Source organism: Drosophila persimilis, unplaced genomic scaffold (assembly GCF_003286085.1).
Source record: "Drosophila persimilis strain 14011-0111.01,24,50 unplaced genomic scaffold, DperRS2 tig00000124-arrow-pilon, whole genome shotgun sequence".
NCBI classification, from domain to species: Eukaryota; Metazoa; Arthropoda; class Insecta; order Diptera; family Drosophilidae; genus Drosophila; species Drosophila persimilis.
The window spans coordinates 5,224,960-5,239,639 of NW_020825294.1; the positions used below are offsets into that span (position 1 = coordinate 5,224,960).

At 41.8% G+C, this 14,680-nt stretch overlaps 1 protein-coding gene across 1 annotated transcript in view; it reads left to right on the forward strand.

Annotated features, from left to right (window-relative positions):
• LOC6593607 (tRNA-dihydrouridine(16/17) synthase [NAD(P)(+)]-like) overlaps nt 1–14,680 on the forward strand; it is a 29,080-nt gene that overhangs the window by 13,725 nt on the left and 675 nt on the right. The window contains exons 2-4 of the mRNA XM_002018626.2: nt 13,452–13,891; nt 13,949–14,393; nt 14,460–14,625. Coding sequence (XP_002018662.1) covers nt 13,471–13,891; nt 13,949–14,393; nt 14,460–14,625 — 1,032 coding nt within the window. The 5' untranslated portion in view covers nt 13,452–13,470. The remainder of the gene's footprint in view (nt 1–13,451; nt 13,892–13,948; nt 14,394–14,459; nt 14,626–14,680) is intronic.

Sequence of the window (14,680 nt, forward strand, 5' to 3'; positions counted from 1 at the left end):
TATAAAAATATTCCACTTTAATTGCATGTTCGTGTCATGTACATGCAACGCCCCACCCCTCGAACAGAACCAGAACAGGGGTCCTGGGATCCAGGCAACGCCCTCGAGTTTTCATTTCGATTCTTTTCCGCCCGCCTGGATATTGTTTATGGAGACACAAGCTCCTGGGGATCTCCATTTGGGTGGGAGTATTCTGTTCCTTTTTGGGGCGTTTGTTGGCAACACAAAAATGCATTTGCCGATGTTGTCATGACCACTTGTTGTTGGGTCTCATGTTGGTTTTTTCCACTGGTAGTAGTTGTTATTTCTGTGCATCAATTAAAAAACATTTTCTCTCTTTGCTGCAATATGCCTTTGACATGCAACGGCGAAAATTCCACACAAAAAAGTGTATCATTTTCCAGGAGTTCGAAAAGTTTCCCTGTTTATAAGAAAGTTTTTCTACTCTTTCAATTATTTTTTAAACCATATATTTTCGACTGGATTTCTATACAAGTTTTAGCTTTAGGTTCGAATAGCATGCGTATACTTTATTTCTAGAAAGAAAGTTCTATTTCTAAGTACAAATTTCTGTAAAGTAGAACAGATTGAAAGGGTTCCAACATACATTTTGTAGGCTATGGCATCAAGCATCCCATAAAACCTTCAATTGCTGAAAATATAAACGTTTTCGGAGAATTTCGGAGAAGTAAAAACACTTAAGAGGCTTTAAATAAGAGGTTAAGTGGCTTTCGCACCATCATTATTCAGATTACTGGGAAAATTCTATAAATATAAAAAATGTATACAAATATTCCAGGAGCTGGAAAATGTTTTAAGCAGCTTGGAAAACAAACAAACAAACAAACAAACATGTTTTCTGGGAAACTTTCAGAAGGAATTAAGCGATAAGAAGGCATTTGAAGCGCTAAATTTATATTTATTTGTAAGAAATTCATGGCAATTTTCTCCTAGTGTATTCAAAAAGTTTGGCTAATTTCTCAGGTTTCCTTTTTGAGTGGGTGTGGTGTGTCGTCTGATATCTCCGCCTTCTATGCAAACGAATTATGATTGATTTGGCTGAAATTGGGTGCGATGTCTAGTCGGTTCAGACAGGTTTTGCTTGTACACGTACATGCCCACTGGCAGCGCCCACTGCCACTCCCACTCCGCCCACTGATTTCTTCGGTTGTTGTCATTAGCAATGGGTGGTATTTGGGCGCTATACATGTTTCGATGGGGTTCTGCCCCATTGTTGGCTTGACTTTCTTTTCCTCGGAGTTTCGGTATTCCTTTCCTCTAACTCTGGATTCCCTTCCTCAAACTCTTGATTCCCTTTCCCCAACTATTTGCATTGTCTCTGGGCTGCCATGCAATGACATTTTTTTAGTTCTTTCTTCCATTTTTCCTTTTTGGTTTTGGTTCAACGAACTCTCATCCTGGTTTTCCCCTACGTGTTTGGTTGGGTGCCCATTGTATTGCGGTTCCAACCAGGTGGGATCCACCGGCCTCCCCCTCCCCCTCCGCCGCCGCGGGCCAGCTTTTAATATGCTTTTCAATTTAGTTAATGACTTTCCCAGATGGCAGTAGGCCCTTGAACCGATGTATGGGCTCGGTTCTTTGCATGTAACTCTATCTAAAACAAAGAATGTCGCTATAATATAAAGAAAATGATGGACAAATTAAGTGAATGAGACTGGAAAATTGCTGGCATAAGAGAACGAATGTGGAAATGCAAGAAAATACAACAATAATTATATTAATTTAGGCAGCAAATTGATTGTAAAATTTCTGTGCACACAGAAATATATATATATTTTGATAAAATGTGCAGCCAACAAAAAAAAGTCCACAAATAAATGAAAACCAAAGCAAAAATATTTATAAATATCAAAGAAGTATAGAAAACAATTAGAAATATTTCCGCAAAAATGAAAACACAATAAAAAAGAAAAAAGAATAACAAAAAATAAAAAATGCTATAAAAGAAAAGCGTTGCATAAATTTAACTGCAAATAATAATGGGAAAATGCTTTTCCATTTCATTGTTTTTTATTTTTACTAGCTTTAAAAAATAAAAGGTATTTTTTTCCTTTTTTTTTGAACTCTTTTGCTTGATATATTTTCTAGTATTTTATGGCCCCCTGTTTAAAGAGTTAAGTGAATTGTATGTGGCTCTCTGAAGCGCAAAGGAAAATAGAGCGCAAAAATACGAAATAAAAAACCAAACTGAAACAAAACTACATATAAAACTATCATTGGCCGGCACCTGTCGTCCAGGGGGGGGGGCTCATCATTGGGGGATTTTCGTGACTCGCCCACCAATGGTATTTTAAATATTTAACAAGGCTGCAGCACCGCATGATGGGGATAGCTTTGTAGAGTGGATACCAGGGGAGTCCTGATGTGAGTCTGCTGGCGGTAGATGATGATCATGATGGAGTCTCTGCTTGGAGGTTGAGAACTATGCATGGGCCTCTGAAAGTACGTGGTACTCTGATGAGGTCCTAGGTCCTGTCCGATTCATGCAGCCCACCAGCTCGTGTTGACATTTTCATTGCTGCCCTGCGAGGAGTACACATTTGCCTAATTTGCTCCACGTTGCGGTCATTATGGTTGGAATCACTTGGAATCACGCTCCCCACGCCTGACGGGGGGTCCGACACTCATTCGCAGACTTTGGTCACGCTGCGCGTTGGCCAATTTTGTGGTTTTTGTCAATGAAATGGATTTAATTTAAGTTTAAGTAAACAATAAGTTCAAAGTACTTTGAAAAATAATAGAAAAATATTATCGTATAGCTCCCCTCCTCTGACTATGGAAATTCGTATTTATTGTAGATTTTTCCAGTTGTATGTTTGGCGTTTTTCGGTGTTTTTATGATTTATGCAAATACTTGTGCGTAAATTAACAAAGTACATTTTTGTTGGCATTTTTTATGTATTTTTCCGTTTGCTTTTTGTCGTTATATCCTGCCGTCTCCGTGTGTGTTTGCCTCGCCAAAACAAATCACACAAATGACAGACACACACGTACACTGAGCCAGCACACCTGTAATGGCACTTTGTGTGTGCGTGTGTGTGTGTGTGTGTGTGCGGCTCAAAAAGCTTAGCGCTTTACCAATAAAACGTTGGGGATTTATGGGTACGTGTCATTTGGCTTGTTTGTCCTCTTCGTCCACCCTCTCTCTCTCCCTTTGCAACATATAAGGTAGATGTATGTATGTATATATGCAACACGGTGGCAACATAACAAATAAAACCAAATCCAGCAGACGACGACCGACCCCGCTGACACTCAGGGCAAATAAAGGAGCAACTAATTGAGCAACGCCTGGTAAGTAGGCAACACTTTTCGACGGGGCCGGGCAGGCTGAAACTTTTAATGGAAGGATTCAAAGCACAAAAGCAGAGCTTGATAGGAGTAGTTCCATTATGTAGTATATTATTTTACAAGGTTTCGAGTAACCAAACGGAGACTGCACTTTGAAGAGGATTTACTAAAGACTATATCCAAATAGAATATATAGAAGAAATGTTTACTGCTGCAATTCGAAGAAATTTGCGACTAAAATAAAGTAAGAAATACTTTAATTGTTAAGTGATTTATGAGTGAAAGATAAGATTGTTCTTTTAATATAGTTTGGAATAGAAATCTTGGCATTATAACACCAGATATCATCTTTTATATACACTGCCGATCAAAATGCATTTTCTATTGGAAATGTGTGTTTGATTTCGTCTACGTTTGAAGCGTCTACAAGATTAGTATAAAAGCTATCCCCATACGGTCTCTAAAATATTCAGATCACACGGGTATCAAGGGCCTCCAATCCACTTCTTTATCACTCTACTGGTATGTATTGGCTGATGATTACCAATATAATCCCGAAACAATGTTGGGATATGTTGTACATATTTTATAAATGTATCCCTGTAGAAAGATACAAAAAAAACGCTAATCAAGGGTCTTATAGAAAGAATAGAAGAAAGAAATATACATGCTATTTCTTTATTTATTGAATAAAATGAAACAACTTTGAACTAATAGCTCCCTTGATGCGTATAAATGACCAATCTTAATACTCGTACTATTTACTGCATCTACCATCTCTCTTAGGTGGATAATAAACTAGTCCCTCGAGCCTTCATTCAAGTCGGTTTTTTTTTTTCCTGAAAGTTTTCATACTAGAATCTGTTGCACTGCCTTCAAGTTTTCGACTTAATGAAACTTTTTTCTTTGGTTTCTCCAAGTTTCTACGTTTAAGTACCCCTCCCCCCTAGCAACATCTTCGTCAAAACTTGTGTGATATTACTTCTAGCCAAAGTGCAAAGTCCCTCTGCTTTTCTCCCACACAAAAATACTATAACCCATTAGAAACTAGGGAAAAAGTTGGATTTGTAAGTTATTTAGAAAACCCAATCCAATCTTTAACCTTTCGAGTGCCAGAGGGGTCTCCTGAGTAGCTGTCTCCAATTCAATCAGTAATATTCACGTTCAATTTGGCCATTTGGCCTCCGAGATGCCGCCCTCATCATGACTCGCTGTCGTTCTCATCGTCTGGGCATACAAATATAATTAAGTGCAAAGGCAACACACCAGACAGCCAGCCCGAAAACACGGAAGAAGCATGAGAGAACATCCTTCGTAGCACACCCACACACACACACACACACAAGGCCAAATGGCACAGCCCCTTCATTATCGTCACTGCAGTTGGAAAGCTGTCTATACGCAGTCCATACCCATACCCAACCCCATTCCCATCCCCATTCCCATCCCCATCCCCATCCTAGAGCTCGTCTCAAGTTTTCTTCTGTGCTTTTCCCTCGCTCTCTCTTTTTTCTGTCGCTTGATCTGGAATCAGGGCTGACGGCCAACAAGCATCATTAGTCCTAATGAGCTGTGTGTAATAAAATTTCATCACAAAATGTGTGCAAACAACATTAAAGCAGAGGTAAACAGCGTGCAGGAGTTAAGGATGCTAAAATTACCTTCAATCTGTGGCCCCTGCTCAAGAAATTAATTAATAAACCAATTTGTGTTGCGCCCGGCGGTGAAGCTGATGAATATTAGAGGAGATTGCCTTCTCGAGGGTTTCCAATGAAATGCATCCTGCTGGGCCTTTGTGCATCTGCATTCTCAGAAACGTAGTAGATTGTACTCGCAAAATGGCAAGGAAAGGTTTTACAAGATAAAAGTGCTCTTCCAGAATCTTCTAGAACCGATTATAATCCCTTGAAGCAACGAGGAACGACTCATTCTTCTCATATAAGATTTCAAGATTGAAAGACAGCAGATATTCAGTTTGGAAAACAGATTTCTATATGTATTTCTCCACTCATGTCATTCCCAAATGGATGAGAGCTGCATTCATAACTTGGCCCCATTTCAATTGTGTCTCTATGGAGGGGAAGAGCCCCAGCGAAAGATGCCAAATTGTCGCCAAAGGGAGAGACCTCTGTCTCTACTGTCCTCTCCTTCGTTGGTCTTCCTCCCTGACTTGTCTTCTCCTCTGTTCTGGCGCTCTCATCTGTTCTTGCCACTTCTTTGCATTCAATTTTTGGGGCAAGCTTCCACACTTCTGTGTGCCGTTCCATTGTCCTTGAAAGGGGCACAATGCGGGCCTGTTACGCGCCTTGGCCTTTTATTATGGTTTTATTACGTCAGCAAAGGGAATGTGTGTACACACAGGACGCCAGCAGAGGGGAGTAGCACTAGGGGTAAGGGGAAGGGGCTTGCATAAGAAATGTCAGACGACCACCACTACTAGCTGGTCACAAAAATTGTCAAGAAACGGGTGTGGGGGGGGGGGGGGGCGTACGATGGGGCTGCCTTTGATTAAGTGGCAACATCTAGTGACGCTTTAAAAGCCCTACCCATTAACCCATTTCAGGGGCTGGTTCCTCGGACCCGAGTCCCCAGTCCGAGTGGACAGAATGAGAAAACGAAGAATTTTCGGATGACTAAGTGGAAAAAGTGGGAAAATTAAGTTTTTATTTGTGAATGCCCAAGGACGAATGTGTGTGGTAGGAATACGTATGAGTGGTTTTTGTTGTTGTCTCTTTCTATGAAATGGAGGGGTACGTGTACGTGTATCAATGTATAATTAAGTCTCTAACACCATATACCATATGTATCTGTTCGTTTAGGTATTTAGGACACTTGACCAACTGAAAAACTATTTTTATAAGCCCATAAATAAATGCGACCTTTAATTTGGTTATATTTAGGCACACATATTGTCAGAAATAGACGGCAATTATATGGAAAACAAGACTATTTACTAGCTATACTTGAGGCAGAAGAGGCTCAACAAAAACACTCCAAATGGTTCTTTAGAAAACTTCTTAACTTGGGAGATAGAGGCCGTATAAAAGTGGATACAGCAATCAGAGTCGGTATGGTACCTATGTGGTGGAAAGTGTTCAGGATGTATCCTCCCGATCTGGCCACCATCGAAGAGACTTGAAACTTTTTCGGAAAACTGCAAGCGGACAAAGGCGTTGCGGTTTACGATGGGTATTGAATACCTACAAACAAAAGCCGTACCTGAATTTTACTGTTAAATGCTAAAGGGTTTATACCATCTGCAAAACAAACAAAAAACAATTAGCTAAAACTAAATTGAAACAGATAGCAGCACTCGTTTTGCCTCGCCTTTTGTTTCAATACCAAATCCAATTGCACGACTATTCTATGGCCAGATCAATTCCCTGAGGGCTTTCATCAGTCCCAACACCAATACCAATACCCATTTAGAGTCTAGGCCAAATACGAAAGAAATCCCCTTGAATGGTGGGGTTAATCGCAATTCGCACGTCAAATGGCGATGCATGCAATGCACGCAATAAAAGCGGTCAGCTCTGGGTCCACTTTTTCTTTAATTTCTGCTATTCTTCTACCGGTCTTTTCAGCCATTTTTGTGTCGTTTTAGTTTTTGTTGCTCTTTTCCAGTGGTTGCACGCAAAGAGTTGTATTTTATTTTTCAATTTGACTGCCATCACGCCATGGGGAGTGGTTTTTGGCCAAGCCTGCGCTTTAATAGACCACAAGCTAGCAGTGTTCCCAGGCCACGGGGATCTCCCTCCAATGTACACATATATGTACCTCCCCAATGCTACCATCCTTGACCACTTGAAATTTCATTGCGCCGGCTGGAAAACTAGTAAACAACAAGTTCATATCCAACTTTTAAATACCCACCTATTCAGAAATTATTTCTAGAAAAGTTTTTTATGAGAATTCAAAAAGCGGAATGTTGTCAATCAACACTCTCCTTTTAAGACATTCATAATTATCCGTTTGGAATAATTGTTGGTAGATAGGAAGATTATTATTATTTGTACAAGTCTGTCGAGTACGAGAGTCAAATCTTTAAAACTGTGGACTCCCGAATGATACAGAGATAGATGTAAATATAATATAATATAATTCTTAGCTCTTTTCTGGTTACAATAATGTTACATATCTTTAAGAATGCGGATTACATAATTGTTTCTTCATTTCGGAGGGAATAGATGGATTTTCTATGTTCCGACATCAGGGTGTTTATGGGACTAGACTTTTCATCGCTTTCTTTAAAAAGGCCCTTAGCCCATACACCCTTGCACCGAAGGACTAAGGGGTATCAAAACTTCAACACTGCAATTCCCTTGTCAGCCTTCTCCCCTCTCGTTCTCCCCTTATAATGCTGTAAACTTTCAGTTGTATGCGTAATACAAGGCGCAGTCATTCCGATGGAGGGGTTCGGGTCCTTGTCCGGGTGCGTGCGAGTGTGAGTGCAAAGGAATGAGGTCATATTTTGGAGTCTGGCATCGCTGTTTACAGCAATTTTGTCTCCTTTCTTTTGTCTCTTTTCGGTTGTCGTTCCGCTCGTTCGACAGCGAAACAAATGTAAAGCAAGCCTTGGCAATAAGACAGCAACAACAAGCAGAGGAAAAGGAAGAGCGCAAAACAGCAGCCGGCAGCAGCTTCTAAGTAAATTGCGGCACTTGAGTGGAAAGAGCAAAGGGAGCCAGAGGTGAAGTGGAGTGGAGTGCCGAGGAAGGGGAATGAGGACACCAAGAGGTATATTAAATGCGTATAAGGTGGGGCAGGGCCGTTCTATGAGACCCTAGCAAGTGTCCTGGTCCAACAACAACAAAATAAACCCTAATCAGTGAAACTCGAGAAGAGAAAACGCTGTGTATTTGCATTCTCGGTGCCGAACCTCGGTGTCCTTTTGCTGTTGCATTCTCCCCGATGGATAGGCTTCAAAAAACCTAAAATGCATCGACCCTACCCATCTTACCATTTATATTGTCTTTGGTAGATCTTCACGCACTCAAGCATGGAACTGCCACAATTTTTGTACGCCAACTTGAGGCCGTTATTCACTGCCTAACCTTCTTTTTGATATACCTTGCGAAAGCCGAACGTAACTAAGGGGTGAAGTGCGAGAGGGAACAATGGGAAACAAAACCACAGGAAAAAAACGCAAGAAAAATAACTTTAGTGGATCGAAGTTTAAATACCCTTTAAGTTCATCAACCAGCAAAAGTTTTTCTTCTCGACTTCAGGTCTAAAACCTACAAGTAATTCTTGTTTTTCTTATAGCAAATGTAGACGAAATGTTCCGATAATACCTTTATTTACTGCCTGCCAGGGTATCGAAAAACAGAAATTCAAAAGAATAAAAATGTCAACCCCACCAAGGTAGCCGCTCTCCTCCTGTTTCCCTCTCTCAGCTCGTTTCTCCTCCCTTTTCGGCTCCATGAAAAGGATTTAACGCCTCGTTTAATGGCAAGCAAGTTAATTCACATTTTTTGCGCATTACCAATTTTTCATTGAGCTTCCTTCGGTTGAGTCCCCACTTTGGAGCTGGCTTTCAGACATTCCGCATGCGGGGACGGCAGGTCGGAAAGGTGGGGCATGCCAACTGCCAACGTCTGCACTTTTCCCAGGAACCAGGGCTAAGGCTAATTCTTTTGCTGTTGTTGGTGGAAGCTCAGGGATCACGAGGCTGATTTGTGCGGGCTCAGTGAATGCTTCAATTGGATTAGAAACTTCACTGGAATTAGTTGTCTTTACTGGTTCCGAGTTCACCGAACAGCTCGTTGTCTTTTCCCATTCGAGACCAAACTACAGGGTAACCTTTCTCAGCGAGATGGTCCTTTGCTAGTCCACCTCCATTGGGGATACAAAAGAAATGCAATACGCTGCTTAGCTACCTCATGTCCGGGTAACTTGAGTACAATCCGGGTATACGAGGCACGTCCTTCCTGCTACCCATTGATCCTTTATGAAGAAATGATGTACCATTGTATTAATTTTTATTTATTCTAAATGACTTGTTCTTACTTTTTCATACTGATGCTTTCAAGTCCATAGATGTTATGTTTTGCCCTTAATTTCATCATTCCGTATTATTATTTTAGTGGATTGGTTTCCCTTCCTGCTTTCTTCTTTGAGCTAATATTCCCTCTAGTTCGTGGCGCTTTCCTTGCATGTCTTTTCGCGCAAGCTCAACTTTTGAATTCATAATGTCGACTGACCAATGCGATGGAAGGTTAACATTAAATAAATATAACACTAGCCTACCCCCCTTTCGTATAGGCCATAGAGGAGCCATTCTGGAAATTGGAAATTCCCCTTGCGGTTGATGGGAGCCAGATGATGGGCCAGAGAGGAGCAGTGCAGGAGGAGCTGATGGCGATGGCCATGAGCCAAAGCAATTGCCATTCCCGCCACATGCAATGTGCGGTTGGGTGGGTGTGGCTTCATCCCATGCTTCACTGCTGCAAGCCCAACCCACCCCCCGCCCACCCCCTTCGGTATTGCATTTCTGCTAAATGCAGAGAAAGCCAAGATTGCTTTGGCTTTGGCGCTTGGTCCGCCTTAATTGGTGCGGAAATTATTAATTATCTTTGGCCGGTGGCAGCCAGCTCCTTCTCCTTCGCCATCTCGATGGCCTTGCCCAGAAATCGAAAGCATTGAAAGGCGATTGGCAGTGTCCGGGATACTGATTCAATTTTCTGCTGCCGTCAGCTCCAGAAAATGCGAGCAACAACGTACCACCCGAATGGAATTGTCTGCGGTCTCCTAATTACCCGTTCAGACCCGGCCAAGTGCATTGCAAAATGTTGCATAGCTCTTTTGGTCGTTCTGCGGTTGACCATTTGAGTGTGTCTGAGAGATTGCGGCATTAAATGAATTCACTTTGTTAGGGCGAAAGTTTCTGTCAGTCAGAGGGATACATATGCCGCGAAATTGCAGATGTTTATACTGCAAAATCAGGGTAGACTCGACTATAGTTAATCTAATTATCCGAAAAATAAAACAAAACCTCTCTAGATCGTAATTTCAATTTTACATTCTGCAAAATAGAAAACGTAGAATAATTTATAACTGACTACAGAGCAAAGGGTATGCAGGATTCCAGTCTGGACTTGGTATCTATAGGGCATACGACTCCAAATGGTGCTCCAGGGTCTCCAAATAATGACTTCTAAGAGCCACCACACACTTACATGGAACCACTGCCAAGACAAGTCAGTTTTGCTGGTTGTTAATTAGAGCATGAGTCTGGTAGGTTGTCAAAAGTCTTCAACGGATGAGAACTGTGTGGTGTGGGCCTGCTAAGAACCTAAAGTTGACGTTGATGCACTTGTAATGTCAAACCACAAACCAATGCGAGTGGAATAGTATTTTTCAGCAATTAGGACTTGATTTATGCAGTTTTGAAGTACTTTAAATCGTGCCAAAATGGTTATTGAGGAGTATTTGGAGAAGTTCAAGCAAAGGCTTTAAAAATGCATTAAATTAAATGAAAGTAAACCCAATATGTTCCATTTATAAACGTATAAGTTACACGTTATTCATAACGATCTTCGAATAATAAATGGTTAAAGTTCAATATTTTGTGGAATTGTTGTTCCTTTTGCACAAAATGTAGGCCCTACTACTACTATGCTCCACAAATGTTATGCAAAATAATAAAAGCGGTGCGGAAACTTTTTTTACAACTTGTAAATCACTTTTTCGTACAATTTGCGAACATTACCAGACTTGTTCCCTAGTTGCAGACTGTAACAGTCTTGTATATTCTGCGAAAAGTTCTTAATTGCAAAATGCCCAAAGCCTGCTGCTGGCCCCCCCCCCAAAAGGGCCCCGACCAGCCGCCGACATCTCATTTTTGGGTAATTTGGCCATAATTATGACAAAGCCAACTGCTGCCAGCCAATGCGCCACGCCTACTTTGCTCGTTACTATTTTTGTTGTTGTAGTATTTTCAGTTCTTATGCAATTTTCCAAAGTTTTTGGCTGTACATTTAAACTTTAATTACTCGCAGACAATCGGGTGGGGAGGGGGCTTCAAAATGGCGTGCATTGTCAGCAGGAAAAAACTTTGTAACCCCTGACCCATGCCCCCTGCCCCCCAGGGGTGTGCAACAGGAACGTAGCAGAAAGGAAGAAGAGTAAGAAACAGAAGCCCAAAAATAGCAGACAGAAAAAGTATAAGGAAGAAGGGAAAGGGAAAAGCGGCGTACGGATATCTGCCTTTCGCCATTGATAAAATTGCATGCCATTTCCGGTCAGTAAACTTTCGATGGAAAAACTTTTCTTCGTCTTAGTGACTGCTGTGTGTGTGTGTATGTGTGTGTGTGGGTTAAGCGGAGCAAAAGTAAATTTTCAATTGAGCAAAGTTATGCAAGTTATTGTGCAAGCAGCAGGCTGAGGGCAGGCAGCATTGGGATGGGCATTTGGCAGCATCTACCTGTGTAAGATATGCATCTACAGTGCGTTTCATAAGTATTCGACAGGGTGTATTTACACCAAAACAAACTTAATTCCGGAACTAAACTCATACTCAAACTATAACTTATCTCTTCTTTAGTAGAAAAGAACGATTCTCGATAATGATAACCAAACCCGATAAAAAGCTTGATAAAAGCTTGCATAATAGAGCTCGATAAAATAATCGATAGCTCGCCTTGAAGTTCGATATTGCTGCAGTCGACAATTGACTAATTGCGATAACTTTCGTTCTTCTTTGAAAACAGATATTTCATTGATAAATCTTATGTGAGGTATTAGCCTTTTCCAACGATGGTCAACATTTCATCACAAGAGATCGATTGTACCCACCCAAAGCCACCTTATAGCCCCTTGCCAGACTGTACTTTTAAGCCATTTAACTTTGTTGCTCTAACAGTGCGATCCCCAAGTTGAAAATTTCGTTAAGCTGCTAAGAAGATTTTGAAGTGCATGCACAACTCGAATAACTCAATTAGTAAGGCCTTTTGTTATACTATGTTACGAGGAGTACTTAGTTTCTGTTGTTGTTGCCACTGCCACAGCCACTGCCACACTTTTTGCTGCTGCTGTGCATTGACTCGAAGCGCAATTTTCACGCTTCTGTGACTGGGCCAAGCCCCAAAAACGAAAGCGAAAACGTAAACGAAAAACGGTTGAAGAAAAGTGAAAATGAAAATGAAAAGAAAATATGCAAGTAAGCTAGCAAATAGAGGAGGCGGAGGCGATGCACCCAGTTAATTGGAACAAAAGCCAACAAGTAACTGCAATTGGAAGTGCACTTTCAATGAAAGTGAAACGTTAGACTCCAACTTTGAAAATACCCAATACCCAATGCCCCCAATACTGCACTATCAAAGGCAATCCCATACTGATACACTGAGAAATCAGTTTTGAAAATAATATATGCTCTCGATTGATACAAAATAGTATAGTTCCAATAAGTGCAGGCTTTGAACTTCCTGATATTTCAATTTATAGAGTTTTTATTGAGACGTTGCCGAAGATTGTTAGCCTCCGAATCCAGGGTAAAAGTACAGCCCAACCAATCGAGAGATCCTCTATAGATTCTTTGCAATAATCATATTGGCATTTTAGGACAGTATCCGATGACATTTGTTGGTCTGCTTTGAATATTTTCCCCCAGTGCAGCTTTCTCCACCTACCACGTGTGTTCCTCCTTTGTTTTTTTGTCAACAGCTCAATGTAAATTTGTTTAGCTTTTGCACTTTGTCCACCTGTGCGTGGCTCAACCCCAGCCCTACGCTCGGCCGCACCCAGTTCTGGCTAATGTGTCCCTAATTAGTTGCCACAAAACACCTTTGTGGTGATGGAACCAACTCCCCCCAGCCCTTAAGCCCAAGGGGTTTAAAAAATGAGCCACCATTTTTCACCAGCATTGCGGGCATTTGTCAACTTATTTGCCAGATGAGTAAGTCGGGGGGCAAAACACTTGAGAGTCAATGCCTAAGGAAAGGGTCAATCATAATAATTAATATTCTTTCATTACTCATTCGTTTTCAATTGAATAATGAGTGGCTATGTATTCGGTGCATATGTACTGAAATATCGAGATAAATTGCCACGATTCGATACTTTTTACGATGAAATCTCTGCGATCGTAGCTGTAGTGCCTAATAATAACAACAAGAGATTTCCTTCTATATTTCTTACAGTTTACAACTGCATTAAACGATGGTCAACGATGAGGGAGGCGAGACAGAGAGTAGCAAACTGTTAGGGTATGACTTCTATCGCCGTACTCTGGGATCCCCGCGGTATGTGGTGGCGCCCATGGTGGACCAAAGCGAGCTGGCCTGGCGCATGCTCTGCCGTCGCTATGGAGCCGAACTCTGCTACTCGCCCATGTACCATGCCAATTTGTTCGCCCACGATCCCAAGTATCGCAAGGATGCACTGCAAACGTGTCCAGAGGATAGGCCGCTGATCATTCAGTTTTGCGGGAATGATGCTCAACAGATACTGGATGCTGCGCTGTTGGCGCAGGATCATTGCGATGCGGTGGACATAAATCTGGGGTGTCCACAGGCAATCGCCAAGAGGGGACACTATGGCTCATTTCTGCAGGACGAATGGGAGTTACTGACGGATATTGGTGAGTGGAATTGACTTAAAGGTTTTATATTATAATGAATTCATTTCTCTCTCTTAGTCAGGACGCTGCACGAAAAGCTATCCGTTCCGGTAACCTGCAAAATCCGCATCTTCGAGGATCGAGAGAAAACCTTACGATATGCCAAAATGCTGGAGGCTGCCGGCTGTCAGCTCCTCACCGTTCATGGCCGGACCAGAGAGCAGAAGGGGCCCCTGACAGGTGTGGCCGATTGGAGTTACATACAGGAGGTGCGACAGCACCTGAAAATACCCATGTTCGCCAATGGCAATATACTGGGACTGGAGGATGTCCACCGGTGTCTGGACGAGACGGGCGTGGATGGTGTGATGACTGCCGAGGGTAATCTACATAATCCGGCCATCTTTCAAGGCCTAGCACCGCCCGTCTGGCAAGTGGCCAAAGAGTACTTAGAATTTGTGGATCTGTATCCCTGTCCCAGCTCTTATATCAGAGGACACCTCTTCAAGCTCTTCCATCACATGTGAGATTACACAGATAAATGTCTATTTTGTGGCCCTTTAAAGAGAACTTTCCCGACTGTTTATAGCATGAATATACGACAGAATTCAGAGCTTAGGGACACGCTGGCTACTTCGAACCAGTTAGTGCAGTTCCAAGCGGTTGTGGACAAGGTCCAGGCCAAATATGAGCCCTATCATAAGAAGGAAGTGGAGTATTTACCGGAGGAAATGGATGCCGCCATTAGTACAGATGTAAGTTAAAGAAGTTAAAGAAAAAGTTAAATTTCATACGTTTTTATCTTGATAG